General features: G+C 40.2%; 3 protein-coding genes across 3 annotated transcripts; 1 reads left to right on the top strand and 2 right to left on the bottom strand.

Moving 5' to 3' along the window:
* Positions 1 to 1,879: 1,879 nt before the first annotated feature.
* slc35a3b (solute carrier family 35 member A3b) lies at positions 1,880 to 7,333 on the bottom strand. The gene is made up of 7 exons (XM_054624887.1): positions 7,123 to 7,333; positions 6,751 to 6,893; positions 5,003 to 5,125; positions 4,632 to 4,806; positions 2,957 to 3,075; positions 2,691 to 2,824; positions 1,880 to 1,967 (listed from the first exon to the last, which is right to left on the bottom strand). Exons 1-7 carry the CDS (start codon positions 7,325 to 7,327, stop codon positions 1,880 to 1,882), a joined length of 987 nt encoding a protein of 328 aa, XP_054480862.1. The 5' UTR covers positions 7,328 to 7,333.
* A 4,735-nt stretch (positions 7,334 to 12,068) lies between these two features.
* Positions 12,069 to 15,030, top strand: imp3 (IMP U3 small nucleolar ribonucleoprotein 3). The gene is made up of 7 exons (XM_054626005.1): positions 12,069 to 12,295; positions 12,990 to 13,097; positions 13,407 to 13,481; positions 13,581 to 13,660; positions 13,805 to 13,856; positions 14,033 to 14,105; positions 14,210 to 15,030. Exons 1-7 carry the CDS (start codon positions 12,159 to 12,161, stop codon positions 14,234 to 14,236), a joined length of 552 nt encoding a protein of 183 aa, XP_054481980.1. The 5' UTR covers positions 12,069 to 12,158; the 3' UTR covers positions 14,237 to 15,030.
* Positions 15,031 to 15,119: 89 nt separating this feature from the next.
* sec22ba (SEC22 homolog B, vesicle trafficking protein a) lies at positions 15,120 to 17,388 on the bottom strand. The gene is made up of 5 exons (XM_054625980.1): positions 17,204 to 17,388; positions 16,403 to 16,512; positions 16,077 to 16,237; positions 15,826 to 15,972; positions 15,120 to 15,546 (listed from the first exon to the last, which is right to left on the bottom strand). The coding sequence occupies exons 1-5, from the start codon at positions 17,276 to 17,278 to the stop codon at positions 15,392 to 15,394; spliced, it is 648 nt and encodes a 215-aa protein (XP_054481955.1). The 5' UTR covers positions 17,279 to 17,388; the 3' UTR covers positions 15,120 to 15,391.
* Positions 17,389 to 17,393: the final 5 nt, after the last annotated feature.

Here is a 17,393-nt window from a genome sequence, read left to right as displayed (position 1 = left end):
TTTTATTCAGATGGGTGACAAACTATCAGAGAGGGGAGTTGGACCTGTTACCACAATAGATAAATAATGTTAGCTATGCTTTCAATAAGTGTGGTGTAAATGACTTGGAATAGTGCCATAAAACAAATTTAAAACTAGAGGGTGATAGCTGGAATGGGGCCGAATTGTACTCAGGCCTAAGGTAGATTTGATGTGGCACTAATCAGGCTTTGCTGTACTAGCAAGTTACATAAATCTTCCTACAATCAGGGAATCTAAATGTACTCTTAATAGTTTCCTTGATGTTGAATTAAACTAGACTGCATTTTGAAAATGGTTGATTTGAATTGGTGCCATTATTTAACATTGGTTTGTATAAGGTCATATCTCAGTTTCTCTTTACATCATTACGAATATTATTTGCCGTAGTTCTGCAGAAAATCCTGGATGAAGGTTTTCATGTGTCATGGCATGTCCAGTGGCTCATCCTGGGCTCAGTCCAAGTTCCTGCCTGCCACTCCACACAGGAGTCACATGACTCATCCTCCATCTGTGCTTCTCTCCAGGTTCACGCCTCACCTTCCCAATCTGCCTGCTCCTTTTCTCCCGTCTGTCCAACTCACCACACTCACTATCTCCATCCAAATACACTCCTTCGCTCTGAAATCCACAACTATGCAAAGATCATCTGTGACTGTAAACAAAACCGGAAGGAGAAAGATGTGTATTTTTGTTCATCTGCCTCAATCTCTTTCTTATTTGTCAGGGTCATTGTGGAATAAAAATGGCTGTTGTAAATGTAAAATACTCAGAGGTTAAAATAGGTTATATTAAATCAGTGTGTCTACATGTGTTGCCGCGCCGCAGTTCATTCAGCCAGCTGTTGCTATAGAGACTGGTTTGGTTTTCCAGAGTGCACTGCAACTGGAGCTGAAAAAAACCCCAGTTCAAAATATTCATGGGTGTGCCTCGATCTGTGTGTACGCATTAGTGTGTGTTGGAGAGAGTGTGCACACAAACACACACACAGCTCCAATGTATCCATTTATTTCACTTTGAAGTCGGAAAAAGATCAAGGCAGAACTGGTCGTTTCAGCATGGAAATATGCCTTAATTTATTCATTTGTTGTTACATAAAGACCTTTAATTTGCATTTAAATAACAGTAGAATGAGTGCTTCTGATATAAATATGCAGACTGTGAGCAGCAAGGTCAAAACAGTCCTTTCCCATCTCATATAATCTCATCTCATATAAAAAAGGACATTCAGCATTTCTGATCCAAAGGTAACCCCTCCTCTTTGCAGCAAGTTTGCTCCTCAGTCCACCACTAGATGGAAGCTCCGTCGAGGAGTTTCGTCTTTTGAGGTAGGCGCTGTCAGCACCATCAATAGGCTGCCTTTTTTGTAAAGTAAATACACTCCTTTCCCCATATACCATCACATATAATAACACATACAGTATATTGAACTATAAAATAATGGCTTCCAAATATCCACCAGGCCGTGGCTCATCATAATCTCCTCCCGGTACCTGTAAATTGCAATTATATGAAGCTGTGTTTCCATGGGATAATTCTGTCATACAGTATGAAAGTTTTACTGCAACAATCTCTGTTGGGAGGGAAAGTTAGCTCCACTGTACTCCTGTTGGTATTTAAAAATACATATAAAAAGGATTAGTATATATATATATTGTTGACCTCCATCTTTTGTGCTGAGCAGCATTTTCCCAGGCGTGATGGGCATCCTTCAGCTGTAATTGTTTGGTTTTACGTTTTTCAAGTAGTCTTAATTTCCACGAACCAAACTCACTGTCACAGTTTATTGAGTCCTGCTCGGTCTCTGTCGTGTGCTTGTCATCACTTCTGTCAAGGTAGCACACTTCACAGAGGTCTCTGTTTATACTTTGATGGCACTGGCAGGTTTACGCTCCTTGCTGTAGAGAAATGTGGCAGCAATAACCAGCATTGCCCCTAGGAAAAATACACTGAGAAAGGCGTGAACAGGGAACAGAGGGAGAGAAAATAAAGAGGCATTAAAAAGTGAATTCAGTAAACTAACAACTGTGTACTTGGCTCATGTGATGTAAACAAGTCAACAGCGGTGTATGGATACTTTTAACAAAATGCTACTGACAGCATGCTAACATGTTCACAATGACAATGCTTACAGGATGTTCATTTCCTGAAATTTAGCAGGTATGATGTTTGCCATGTTGACCATCTTAGTTCAGCATATTAGCATGCTAACATCGCTAAACACAAAGTACAGCTGAGCCGGATGGGTTTAGCAGCCATCTTATCATAAACCAAAGTATTGGAGAATTTGAAACTTTGACCTTCTGTTCGCTAGATTAAAAGTCAGAGGATTACCATCATTTTTACTATTATTACCATGGTGATATTTTATTCAAAACCGCAAATGTCAACTGCATAGTGGTGCAAGAGGCTAACGTCAGGGGATCATGGAAGTCAGTGGGTGTCTGTACAAAAGTTAATGGTAATCAATTCAACAGTTGTTGAATTAATGCATTCTGGACGGAAGTGGTAGACTGACCAGAAGACTGACTAAAAGACTAACCTTGCGATCCATAAAGCCATGCAGCTATCTAGCATGGGAAAAAATGGTCGGCTAATTATTAGTCATGAGTAATTATTTGCAAACCAAAATGAAGTCTTGTGGGTGAGTTCATGAGCATGTATATGTTTACCCTGTAGGGTTAAAGTCCTCCAACAGGAAATATGAAATAAGTGTGGACACGATGATGGAGAGAGAGGTGGCGAATCCTTTGAGGATGTTGTCTGCATATTTAATTACCACTGCTACAACCAACCCGCCAAGAGCCTGCAGACAGAGAGTGAGAAAGTATTCAGACAGAAACACAAAACATGAAGACAATTCTTTACAAGACCAAGTATGTGACTTTCAATGACAATGTGAAAAATATTGGATTGAAGAGAAACATAATGATCAAACCTGCAAGACAACGACTATGCAGGTAATGGTGTTGTAGCCCTGAAACATGCCCGACTCTCTCACCATCTGGCTGTCATACACTATCATTCCTACGAAGCCAAACACAAAGCTGAATAAACCTGGGGGAGACAAGGAGAGACACAGAGGTCAGGTTTTGGTTGAAACTACAAGGTTTAGTGATGTTTCAACTGATCTTGGACAGGAAACATTAAGGTAAAAACAACAATGATGGGATGGTGCCATTACTTTCGCTAGAGTTTCGATTGTTGTTTAAAGGAGTTGTTTCACTACACAACTTACTGCCGCTACTGTATTTGAGGTTACTGTTAAAGCTGCTTCACTTTAGGTTTAACAGAGTGTAACATTTAGTTTAAGATTCCCACACACACACGCATACAGGAGAGAATGTAACAGATCCGTCAAGTTTGTCATTTTCTCAATAGGCTATAAACATAAATTCCACATCAACTGATTGCTTTGTTTCTGGATTTTATTGGCTAATGATCATTGAATGAATAGAGTGCTGCAGGAATGAGTCCTAAAACCAGGAAATTAGTTTTTATTTTTGCACTTTTGATTCCCTCGCCTGGAAGTCAGTGGGTTTTTTGATTAGATGCCTGAAGTAAGGTCTGTGGTTAACACAAGCTTAAGAACTTTTGTGCTACGATAAAAAATACGTCAGTTAGTACCCCTCTCTGAAAAAGGTGATTCCTAACAAGTGGCTACATGAGACTACAAAGTATCATAGTGCGGACTTGTCCGCCTTCACAGCCTCGTTCTGTATACTTGTGCTCATGCAACTGAGGTGTAGTTCGTTTATAGCCAACTGTTAGCTTTCTACTTCTGCCATTTTTTAAGATCATCTTGCTGAACGAAACGTGTATAATAAACGTTTGTTTGCTGCAGAGCTTATTTTTTGCAATAATCCAAAATCCAATGGAAAAATCATTTGATTTTTTAGGGAAACAAAGTGATGCTAACTTCCAGGGTTGGCCTACAAACATACAAATACCCTGCGGAACTCTATGGAGAAGCTTCAACAGAAGAAGAAAAAGAGGGTTTGTCTGTAACCGTTTAACCTCTTGCCCGCTGTTCTGTCATAAAGTCAGACGACCTCATTCACACAAACCTCTCATTAGCTAGTGAGACTGTTGTTAAAGAAAACTTTTGATGTTCTCTCCCAACATTTAGGGAACACAGACCTCTTTTAAAATAAGGATGTTTCATATCATAAAGGTCAAATAACACGTCATTTTAGGAAGCGTGCAGCTGGAGAGAGAGAGAGAGAGAGAGAGAGAGAGTTTTTGGTGAGAGGAAATAAGAAGAAATTATTTTAATTTTATTCTTTGGACTATGATGTACAATTAGGAACTCGTTTGGTAAATGATAACACGTTATTCCAGTTCATGTTTGTGACACACAGAACATGAATTTCTGTGAGTGTGAGAGGAAGATGGGTTAGCTTAAAAGTCTTATTTCAGTTTATGAATCTCACACACACACACACACACACACACACACACACACACACACACACACACACACACACACACACACACACACACACACACACACACACACACACACACACACACACACACTATTATTGTCTCAACACATATCTCAACACATATCGTCTCATCTAACCAAACAAACGGAGGTCATAGTTACTCACCCAGCTGAATGTTACGGACCCACACACTCTGTTTAGTCTCCTTGAGGATTTTCTCGAAGTAAACTCCAGCGAAGCCGCTGGACACACAGGCCATCAACACAGCCATCAGTCCCACAAACTGGGAGCCTGCTGACAGGACCTTCTGCTCAGTGTCACCTTCAGACTCTGTGGGCCACTGTGGAGATTACAACACTGATCACCACATGCAGGGACAGGCACAGACGAAAAATCTGTCAATAAGTGTAATATAACTAATTTAGGACTAAAACATCTTATGAGTCAATACAGTCATGTTCCACATTCATGCAGAAGATAAAACAGAGCATATGTACATTTCTACAGGACTTTGCAGGCTCAGTGTCTACGGGTACCTGCACTAGAGTGACTCCTGCCATGAGGAAGAGCAGGGAGAGCCACTGGTAGAAGCCCAACCTCTTCCCCAGCATGGAAACAGAAAACAGTGCTGTGGTGAGGATCTTCAGCTGGTACGTGACCTTTGGGGAGCACAACATAAACACACAACTAAGCAATATGACAGGAGAACATCAGTTACATCATCCTAAGCAACCTTTAAAAAGTAAGACGGTTAGCTTATAGCTTCCAGTCAATGTTAGACAACCATTTGTTGGCCGTAGCAATATTTAACAGACAAATATGAAAGTGGTATAAAGCTTCTAATTTTTGATCATAAGTTATTGCTACTTATAGAGTCCTAGATATGGTACTGATCATTTGCCCAGTCACTTTTCTTTGTGATGAGTAAAACCAAAATCTCTCTATGGGGTAAATATATGATACTCAAAAGTAGATTTTGCATATATCTCTTTATGTTATTTGAGGGTACAATCTGATGGAACAAAAAAGTTTGAGATAATGTGTTCTCGACAGTCTCCGGTGTATACAACACTGGCATCTCATTCATTTGACTGTGCTGTGAGTCCGGCTCTAGACTCTTGAATTAAACTTACAGAAAGACAAAAGATGACTTGGAGACTGTGCAGAGCTACAGTTTGCGACACTAAACCTCAACCTCCCCGTCAAAGAGGAGGGAGAAGTGGGGCCCTGAAGCCTGGGAACCGGGCATGGCCTGTTGCTACTGTATACATATGTGTGCTAATATACCAGAATTGCTGGTATATGCTGAGGGGGTTTCACTGCAAGATTTTGAAACATGACCGAATTGACACAGTAAGGTACTCATCAGCCTGTCACGACAACTGACCCCACAAGCCAAGCTGGTAAGCCTGTTTCATCAGACAGTGCTCTACACCGAGAGACAATTTTCTGGGGATATCATCATGGCAACAAACAGCCAAATGTGGCTTGACAAGGGACAGTGGAGAGACAACTTCATGTAGATGACAAACAACTGGTTTCCTTGCCCGATCCCCAACTGTACAAGGCAGCAGAAACGCCGCTCTGCAAAACAGAAGGGCGATGGACATGATGTAGGCCAGCCAAGGAGGAGTTTGCTGCATCATTGGAATGTACTGCTGAATATACAGTACATTCTGGAAAATTTCCTATAACATTACTCATATTGTTTTACACCTGAATGATCTGCTGCACGAAGAAAAAAGCAAGGACTCTGAAACCGCTGGAGGATTGGGCTTGTGGTCCTAAATGACAGCAGGTGGATGGAAAGTCACACAGATGAAACTATTGACACGTTTGTTAACCTTTGTCTGGTTGTTTGCAGCCTTGACATGTTGTGTGATTCCTTGTGCTAAAGCTATGATTACCTCTTTGATCAAGTCTTCTGTTGGGTAGTTTGTTACTTTACCAGGACAAGATTATTCTCCAGTGAATAAAACACTGGCTTCTCCTCTGTCGTTTGCTCATTTGTGCATGAATCTGGCTGCAGACGCTTGAATTACACTTACAGAAAGACAAAAGTTGACTTTGTTCCTTATCGACGGAAGTTGCAAACACACACACAAATAATTAAGAAAATATGTTAAAGGATTTTTAAAATAAAAATAAAACCATTTCCCCCTGAAACATACCAAGCTCTGTAAATTCATGGCTACAGAATAAGGCAGATACCAAACCATATGGAAACCAATAACACAAACACGCACACACCCAGATAATTTGAACCAGTACATTCATGTGCTACCTGATAGGTGGCTGCGTCCAGGTTGGACAAGGCAACATAGAGCAGATTGTTCTGCAGAGTGTAGATTCCTGCAGGAATGGCCAACTTCATGGTCTCCACCGGCTTGTTCACAATCTCCTCCTTCAGCAGCTGCACGCTGAAATCTGGCAGAAACAGAGAGTGTGTTGTCAGTAATTTAATCAAGAGACCACCCATAGACAGAAGAGACAGGGATAAGAGACAGAGAGGATCTAGCAGTCAGCCTGGTATGGAGAAGAAGATTGGAGGACATTTATATGGGATATTGTGCCCCGTAGAGCCTACAAATAGACTAATAAGAGAAAGAAAACAGAGGAAATGCCTACAGTTACCCTCCCCACACTTCCAACTCACTGTTCTCCTTGAAGACGAGGAGGATGCAGGCGAGGACCTTCAGCAGCTCGGCCGACACCACGGCAGATGAGGCCAGGTAGCGGGGGCCGTCTTCCTTTAGGGTGCGTGAGTAGCGCATGGTGAGCACCAGCGAGGTGGTCTGCAACACCAGCACCCCCAGAGACAGATACTTCAGCCTGACGGAGTGTAGCGCGGAGAGCACCATCTTGGAGTTCTCTGTGCCAGAGTCAGGTGACAACTGAGGAATCTTTAGGATGGATTAAAAAAAAAGAAGAACCAGTGAGTCTGGTTTAGTCAGGGAAACAGGAGATCCCCCCTGCAGCTCCTTATCCAATCTCAGGGACTGTAAGCAACATTGTAAGCAAGAAACTGGCTTCTGCTGAAATCTATCAAAAATATTAAGAAAAAACTATACAGGGAGCATGAAAGTGAAGAGCAAAGGAGAATAGTGGAGGGTGTCTCTGAAGAGTCTGAGAGAGGAGAGAGAGTGAGGGTAGAACAATCAGGAATGCTGGTCAGAAGTTAGACAGAGAGTGGAGCCTGAGGCCGTGCAGGGCATTCCTGAGACCGAACTGCAGACCTGGAGCACATAAAACAAGAATCAGACCAGAAATAGGACCAAAAAACAGGTATTTTACCGTACAACTCAAAGTACAAAGCAGTCATCTTCTACATACTTTGTATGGAAGACTGCCCTCCACCAATAGAATCAACCTGCTGATTCAGGAAGCAGGGATTGGTGAATCATTGGTGAAGCTACAAGTGACCAGCAGTTTCAAGTTTCCAACACATCCTCCTTTTCCCTTGATACCAAATGTCTTATCTGGTTAATGATATACCCATTGTTAGTTTGTTTTAATATTCTGTTCTAAGAGAGGAAGAGTTTTTGTCGGCTTGTGTTTATGTGCTTCTGACACCCATCTAAGAACAAAGGGAATTTGTCCTCTGAGGCAATAAAGGTGAACTATATATTAGTATCTCATGAAAATGTCTAGTTGTTATTCATAACCTGTCAGGCATTAAAGGTTAGGTTGAGAGTAATTACCAGTTGTGTGACTATGGTGTCCTGGAGGTTTGAAGACGGACATTCTTCACTCTTTTGCCTTATATTTCTCGACTGAAGCACTTTTCTTTGTCACATCACTCAAATGCTCCTAAATTAAAAAAAACAAATTAGAGGCAGAATATGAGGCAAACCATACTAAACTTCTGCAGCAATGTCACTTCTAAGGCCGGTCTGCTACAGCCCCCTTCATGAGGTAGGAGGAACTGAGGGGTGGGATTTATAAGGTAAAACTGAAGACTGTGAATGGCTCAGGTGGATTGTTTGCTCAAGCTTACATGTACTTGGATCTGACTGACACTGTATTTTCCTTCCTGTAGTTAAATCATTCATTTTTATTTCAAGCACACAAACCAGTTATTTGGTGAACAATAAAGCAGGAGGGACTGTGTAAATCTGTTTGCTCTTTTAGAGATAAAGTCCACTGAGCCACGTCATAAAATGCTTTTATTTATTCTACTATGGTTTGTATCCTTTTGGTAGAAAGAGGCTGTACAACAAGCCACAAGGGCCAAAGACGTGTTGACAGTACGAGAGGTGTGGTGGATTCAACACACTGACCTCCCTATGTAGCAGCTCTGCTTAGCTGAGGGCCACGGCTACACAATCCCTCTCTGTTGGTGTGTGTCAATGTGTGTGTTTGTCCTTCTACACACTCCGAACAAACTCTCCTCTCTCTCTTTCTAAGAACATTTTAAGAACACTATCGGCTTTCATTTGCAGTTGCCAGCAATGCAAGGATCTTTACACTTGTTTATAAAATAGTTTGCCTAAATTTACCTGAGATCTGCAAGAATATTGAATATTTAACCTCTTAATAAGCAGCATCCTATCAGCAGGTCTGTCATTTCATTTAAGTTCTCGTGGAGCTTACCATAGAAAGCTGCAAATATATGATATAGCAGACAATGTGCGATCTGCATCAGTAAAACAGGTATAGAATCTGAATATTTTAATGTTATTTTATACTTCTACTTCCCTACATTTCAGAGGGAAATATACAATTTACTGTCTTTCATTCAATTGACAGCTGCAGTTACTTGTAATAATCACATAGAAAATATTGGTGGGACTAGCAGCAATGTTAGAACTACGAGATAATCACAATTGTCCCTATTGGATGCTGAACAATGCTTGACTGTGATTGGTCCATTGTTCATTCAGACAGATAGATTGTCAGCGCAGCCTCAGTGTGTGTGAGAAGTTCGCCTTCCATCTATTCAGCATATCCTTTTGTCTCTGGGTCAAGATAAACATTTGGCGTTTTATATCATAGACGTCTGGAGTAATATTTGTAATGTGTACAAAATAAGACCCAATCTGTGATTCATAAAGTAAAAGGCTGTGAGTACTTCTTACACTTAACACTGCCACAGAGTATTTCATCCATGAAGTGCCAAAAGAACATCGTAATAATACAACACCTGCTCCTTAAAGTTATCAGTTTATAATCCACCATAAATCCCGCCTGATGAGAGCTGCAAGCATTCTGTCAACATTTACTTAAATCCACTGACCCATGACCCTTAAATACAGTTATCCACTGTTTTCAATATTGTTGGCCATTTAGACAGTCAAGACTGCTAGTTTCTTCTGTTTGAGCTCTATTAAAAAAAATCTAGCCCATCCCTTTAGAAGTTCGAACAGTCCTATCCACATGATAGATACAAACATGAAAAAAATATTATTTTTGTATGAAACAGAAACTCTAACAAAGGCTCTGTGCCAGATACCTGTCGCCAGTTGAAATTCCACACGCATCCACCAGCAGCATCAGAGAGGAAACTCAGACCAAAAAAACACACTCAAGCTCACAGATAAGAGTAACACTACTTTGATACAGATGTTATGCAGAGCTTTCCTCCCGATGTGTCACCTGGCTTAACTAGTTCAAATACGCTCTCCCCACATCCTTCCCTTGGACAACATCCGGTTATGAAATGAATGAGCCAAGGACATTCCCTTGAATGCTAGATAGTCTGGAGCTTTCATCACAATTAAAGCTCTGGCAATCAATTATTGTCAGCAGCTTAGCGGAGAGCATGTGAATACATCAGAAGAGATCTGATGGAGCTGCTGCTCTTTAAGCAAAACGTCATTCACTGAAACTTTTGTTCTCCCGCCACAAATGAATTGCATGGCATTGATCTCTGAATATCCACAGTGGTTTATTTGTATCGCAGCATCTTCACAAACTAGATCCCCTGTGAGTCTCAGGCCTGTGAGTCAGATCAAGGGGAAGATTTACCAGTACATTACGCTTTTTCAAAGCAGATGGAGCATCAGACAGCATAGAAAACAGATATGTGAGGGACTTAGATCTAAGGAAGTAGTGTCCCTGGGGCATCCACCAAGGTCTGCTCCATCTTTGGGACTTTTGAGACAACTACAAGCACAGCTCTTATTCTGATAATTCAGCATGCAGGATCATAGGTAACACAACACTAGTGAGATAACAGGTCAAATTGCAAAGATGCAGTAGGAATGAACTGAGTAGTTATTCACCTGAGCGGATGACTCAGGACTGGTGTAGTAAGAGCAATGCTGATTGCAACACTTACTAATCTGTTCGACTTGAACAAATATTGAATATCACAATTTCATCAGGATGTGGATCCGGCAGAAGGAAAAGTTGTAAGGAAGGAAGTGCGTGAGTGAATGAATTCAAGCAACCTCTAATTATAGGCTCCTCTGATGGTTATTATTAGTTGCTTTCTATTGATGATACATATTGTTTGATCAAACTTTCCTTGAAGGGATCTTGACAGATTGAAAGAGGCTACAGAGTAAACCAAAGATAAAAAAAAAAAAGAGCTCCTTCTAAAAACTCTCCATCATACAATAACTTACCTGTTGAACTGGATCTCAGCTCAGGACGTGGGTGAAAGTGTCCGGTCACTCACTCGCGGGATAGTCTTCTTCTTTTTTTGCTTCTCTATACACTCATTATACCACTCATTGAGTTAATCCGATCCCTATGTAAGCCAAACGATGGCCAAGACACAGAAAACTATCTCACAGCTGTAAACTGGATAAAGTTGCGGTAAACCCTGAGCCTATAGCCTACTTCAGTCCGGACTGAGTCTATCCCTATCGGATCTGAATGAAGAAAAAAATCTACATGTTTTTTACTGACCATACTCTAAACGTTTAGCGTCTCCTGCTGGAGAAAGAAACTTACTTTATACTTAGTTTATTTAAAACGAAGTACTTTGAATGATTCATCCTGTTAAAAAAAAAAAAAGGTGAAAACCCATATAACAGCTAATTAAAGCACTTCTTATTGAAACAAAAGGAACGCAAATAGAATATCCTCAACAAAAAGTAATATCTACACAAGCCAACCAGTAAATAAAAGTTGCAGTCTCACGAAGTGTTACCTACTCAGAGGCATTCTGTGAGACCGTTACATTACTTATATTTAAGTTACATTGAGCACTTTAGTGCAGGTTTATGTGTTGGGAGTGTCTTCGAGGTTTATAGAGGTGAACTATATCAACCTATTTATTCAGTCTGGGTAAATTACGCATCCTAGAATCTCATTCCTGCTTTCAATCTTTATCGTTTGGCACCTTAATTTTAAAACAACAAACAAATAAAATAAAATAAATTGGTTTTATATATTAGTTTAACGTAAAATGAACTTTGAATTTTTTTTAGAAAGACTGCTCCTATACCCTTTTCGTCCGGGATAAAATGGTTAGATAAAGACAGAAAACGCTGTCAATATGAAGCTGTAACGTTTCAATGAAAAGGACAAACGTGTGGGTTAATAACGAGGGTTTGAAATCAGATGTTTGATGCTGAACTCTGCGGTTGACCGGTAGATGGCGCTGCAGCTCACGGTGACTTTACGCACGACGTCAGACGGTCACGAAGAAGAACAACACGTGTTTCCTCTTCAGCCTGCTGCCCGAGAGAGAGCATCCTGTAAATAAAGAGCACTGAGCCGGCGAAAGGTCTTTTAAAAACAATGGTTCGTAAATTAAAGCACCATGAACAGAAGTTGTTGAAGAAGGTTGACTTCATCAACTGGGAGGTGGACAACAACCTGCACGAAGTCAAAGTGTTGCGGAAGTACCGCATCGAGAAGAGGGAGGACTACACCAAGTAAGAGACGACGTGTGTGTGTGTGTGTGGATACATTACATTACATTACATTACATTACATTACAGTCATTTAGCAGACGCTTTTATCCAAAGCGACTTACAGGAAGTGTATTCAACATAGGTATTCAAGAGAACTACTAGTCACCAGAAGTCATAAGTGCATCTCCTTTCTTAAACAAGCATCTTAAAGCATAAACCAGAGCAAAAGTATAGTGCAGAGGCAATTTACTACGAAAACAATAATTGCAACAGACTAATACGAATATAATAAGTGCTACAAACTACTACGATACTGTAGTACTGTCGTACTAGACTGTAGTACTAGATACTGTCAGGAAACATACAGAGTCTGAAATATTAATAAAGTTAAGATATAAACAAGTTGAACGTTTTTATTTTTAGTCTAAGTGGGACAAAATGTAGACGAAATAGCTAGGTTGAAACTCAAAATACAACTATTTCTCTTTTTATTTACATGGTTGGCTAAACCACGTGAAATAACCAAACAGCAGATATCAGAGCTCATAACCCCAAACACTGTTTAAAACCTTTAAAGTGTCTCATTTGAGTGAGCACATTGTGTTTGTTTTCAGTGAAGCAGCTGACCAGAGAAGTGAACAGACATAGAAACGCACTTTCGTTGTTGTTTTTATAGTATTGTACAGTACCAGTTTGTATTTCTCCTGTGTCTCAGGTACAACAAGCTGAGTCGTAACATCAGGGATCTCGCCCAGAAAATCCGGGACCTGGATGAGAAAGATGGCTTCAGAGCTCAGAGCACACATCAACTTCTGGAAAAATTGTGAGTTTCTTTGTGTGATATTGTTTTCCTCGACAGAATCATCTATTTTTTTTATAACTTTTAGCCAACACCTGGCTTCTGGATAAGCAAAATAAATGGGTTATTCATCTCCCTTTGGGTCCAGATCCCTTAACTCTGGTTTTCGCGTACCCCTTTAACCAGTGTAGATCACCATGATCAAGAAAAACCCAGAGTTGAAATAGCCAGTTGATAACCAGCTTCTAATACTGTTGTCCTGGATCACCAATGTTAGGCCGTTTTTAAACATCACAATAACAAACAGATAATCTTCTTGTTTCTTCACAACAGGTACAGTATTGGTCTCTTGCCCACCAGACAGAATCTGTCCCTCACAGATAAAGTCACAGCTTCTTCATTCTGCAGGTAAATCATCCCACAAACATTTTAATGGAGTCCTTTGATGTGAACATATATCACTACTCTTGTTTTCTGTCATTCATTCCACCTCTTCGGCTCCCGCAGGAGGAGGCTGCCGAGCATAATGCTGAACCTCCGTATGGCTCAGAACCTGAAGAACGCCACCACCTTCATCGAACAAGGACGTATCCTTCATTTCTTCTTTATTGCCAGAGATTATTTTGGGGGAGGAAAGTTTTACGTCTTCATTTCCTTTGATTGATTGGTTAGTTTTGTCTACGTCAAAGGGTGGAAATTGTTTTGCAGTATTGACCTTGACTCAGTCTCAGATGTGCGTGTTGGCCCAGACATCGTCACAGACCCAGCATTTCTCGTCACAAGGTTAGTGGCCCCATTTTGTTGAGTCTTCTAATCATTTGTGTTGAAGCACTTTATGCAACCAAGTGTCTTTTAGATAAACCGTCCATTCTGCGGAAACAGAAATGGCAGTATAGATGGTTGTGAAAAAGCGTCTCAAGTGATCAAATACTAACAAAACACTGCCACTTATTTTTCAGAAATATGGAAGATTTCGTCACTTGGGTGGACTCCTCCAAAATCAAGCAGCATGTCATGAATTATAATGATGAGGTGAGTTTTCTGCCCTCATATTGGACACCTAAAAGTGTAATCAGCCATCTTTCTTGGCTAAAGCTTGATGCCGATGTCATGCAACCACTGCCTTTCTTTTGCAGAGGGACGACTTTGATATGGTGGCATAAGTCTGTTGTCTGTCATCCATTCATCACCCTGGAGGACCGGAAAGGGACACACACTCTGCTCCTGTAACTTTGGCGTGATTAACTCTACAAGAAGATGGACCAAGTGTGCGCACATCCAGTCAAGGAGTGTATGTCCTTTTGAAGCCCGACAGTGTGAATAACTCATGGAGGCAACCGTTCACATCTTCTATCAACTGGGAAACTGTGAGAAGAAAATAAGTTTCAATAACTGAAGTTTCATCTGAGCAAGGGCAGAAGAAACGTACTTCCAGGCTTTACTATGTGCAACAAACACTTCTTGTTTGATGACTGGAAATGAACAACTAAAACTTGATCTATTAACCATCAAAATATGTGGATTCATCTGAGACTGTATTAATGCCTGACATTATCAGCGATACATATTCTTAGTTGTTTTCTCCCCCTGATGTATCAATGTTAACTTGACCGTTGTCAGTCATCACCCTGTGTACAGAGCAGCTTTTAGTGTTGTGTAGGTGACGATCATCTGCACCCCCACATTTTTTGCTTTCCATATGTTCTTTGTTGGAACATGAGCTGGCTTCACATGATATGTATGTATGTATGTATGTATGTGATCATGGAGATGCTGGTTTAAAGGTGTGTGTGTGTATATAAAATGAAGAGGACTGTCGCTGTCTGTTCATGATATTAACATAGCTTGTGTCATAAATACAGCTGTAAAATAGAAAGTACAATTTGTTAAATATTTAATAGTTTCAAAAAGACTATGTTACAAATGTAAACTTTGAACAATAAACATGTTATCACAGTATTAAGCCCTTTCAAAAAACCTTTGCATATTCATACTTAGTTTCTCCTCAATGCTGAAACTCTTACAGAAATCCCTATTTCCAGTTTGTTAATTGATTAACACCCTGCTCTTAAATTCCAGTAAACATGAACTCACCATGAAGCATTTGCTCATATACATAAATATGTCCCATCACAGACCTATAGCTCAGTTTATACTTTATACATGGCATAAGTCAAAGCTTGATAAAGCATAAATCGAATTATAACCTTCAATAGGGAAATATAGGATCCCTTTAAGGCCTCCTGGTATTTAACAGGATCAGTTTAAGTGCTTGTTTTTCAAAACGAAACACCCTCAAAGTCCTTGTTGACAGTCCATCAGAGCCACCAGAAACGCACATAGATGATGAGTGTGATGAAGAACACTGACACAGCTGCCACCTTGGCATACGCGGAGCGGGTGTTGAGATATTTGGCATCGCTGCGGTACTTCTTCGACAGGCTGGTCAGATTGCTGGCTTTTGTATCTAGAGCTTAGGGAAATAAAGTATCACGATGAGATGAACTGGATATTTACCTAGCAATAAATGTACATCACATCAAGTTGTGTAAAAGTACGGAAGTAATACTGCAACAGGGACACTTCATAATAAACTGCCTATAAAGTTGACCGTTAAAAACAATCAACACCTCTGAGACAAACACCGAACAACATTTTTCACAAAGGTGAAATTGTTATTGATGTCTGTGTTCTTGGTATTTTGTCCCTTGTGTTTTGTGCAGGTACCCGTGTGTTTTATTACTGTACTTACCAGAAAGAGATTCTCCTCTTTGCAGAACTTCTTCAATATTTGCCACCATGATTCTCTGAACATCCTGTAGCTCTGTGTTTATACTGCCAAAGTTCCTCCTGGCTCTGCTGTCAATGAATGATTTCTTTGTTTTCTGGATGTACGTGTCTGGAACAAGGCATGTATGACATTAGCTTAGTCAAGGATTTTTTTTTTGCATAAAGTTTAAGACACAATTTTTCTGGAATGTATCAGATCACAACTCGTCTTACCGAACTCGATGAAAGAGTATGGCCTCGTTACCGTGGGAACTTTCCTTCCATACTGATCGTTGAACGCACTGTGGAGGTCTTCAAGGTATGCAAAGGCAATCTTTCTGGGAAATGTAGCCTCACAGAGGAATAGGTAGCACACACCCTGTGCTATTAAGTAGCTCAAAAACAAAAACAAAAAACACAAGTTCAGTCAGGATCAGTTGTTATTTATAAAGATTATGATGTATGGAAATACATGTATATACATTATCACAGAAATAACGTGGGTTTTTCCTTTTAGATTACACTTAATGAACAAGTCATTTGTGTTTATGGTAACTTACTGGAAGCTCATGTCCCCGGCCTCCAAGGTGCAGCGGTCCGGACTTTGAGCGTTCAGTTTACGGCACAGCTGCTTGGCCTGGCTCTGGTACTGCTGGAGGTCTCTACCTGACTGACAAAGAGAAGCAGAAACAGGTTGTAAGCAGAACTGCTGTAAGTTAAGTTGTTAATAATCTTAGAATCAGTTCTGAACTGTTCAGCGTACAAACCGACTATAAACATTCATTAATATTATATATATATATATATATATATATATATATATATATATATATATATATATATAGTACCAGTCAAAAGTTTGGACACACCTTCTCATTCAATGGTTTTTCTTTATTTTTTCTACATTGTAGATTAATATTGAAGACATCCAAACTATGAAGGAACACATATGGAATGATGTGGTAAACAAACAAATGCTCAACAAACCAGAATATGTTTTATATTTTAGATTGAATGAGAAGGTGTGTCCAAACTTTTGACTGGTACTGTATAGCTAAAGTTTGAATTGATTATTTTACTTCCACAGTTGTTTTAGTAAAATAATGTACAGTTACATAGATAGGCAGTATAAAGCGACCTAAACAAACAAACAAACCAAAAAGATTATAGCTTTATTAATGCTTCGTCTATTTCCATGTTATATGCCAAATTTCCCAATATATCCACGGTACCAATACTTATATTAAAGTCTCGACTCTTGTTTGGTAGGTCTAAGCTCAGCGGGTAAGGTAGCGTTGGTTAAACATCAGGTTTTGTGAATGGACTTTGGCGTGTAGTGCTCGTCACGCTGTCATCCAGACCTTTTCATCCTCCTCTATGGACGCAGCGAGCGGAAGTCCGTCCGTCACTCGAGCGATGATCGTAAGTGAAGTCATCCTGACCGACGTCAAGAATCGGCGATGTCGACTGACGAGTTTCAGGGAACTTTCTAAAAACTTCGTCTGTTTTTTTTTTTTGCTGTCAACTTTGATGATGCGTAGGAATGAGCTG

The sequence above is a fragment of the Anoplopoma fimbria genome, chromosome 3 (assembly GCF_027596085.1).
Source record: "Anoplopoma fimbria isolate UVic2021 breed Golden Eagle Sablefish chromosome 3, Afim_UVic_2022, whole genome shotgun sequence".
In the NCBI taxonomy this organism is placed as follows: domain Eukaryota; kingdom Metazoa; phylum Chordata; class Actinopteri; order Perciformes; family Anoplopomatidae; genus Anoplopoma; species Anoplopoma fimbria.
Note: the sequence above shows the minus strand (reverse complement) of the source record. Positions and strands in the feature narration are given on the sequence as shown.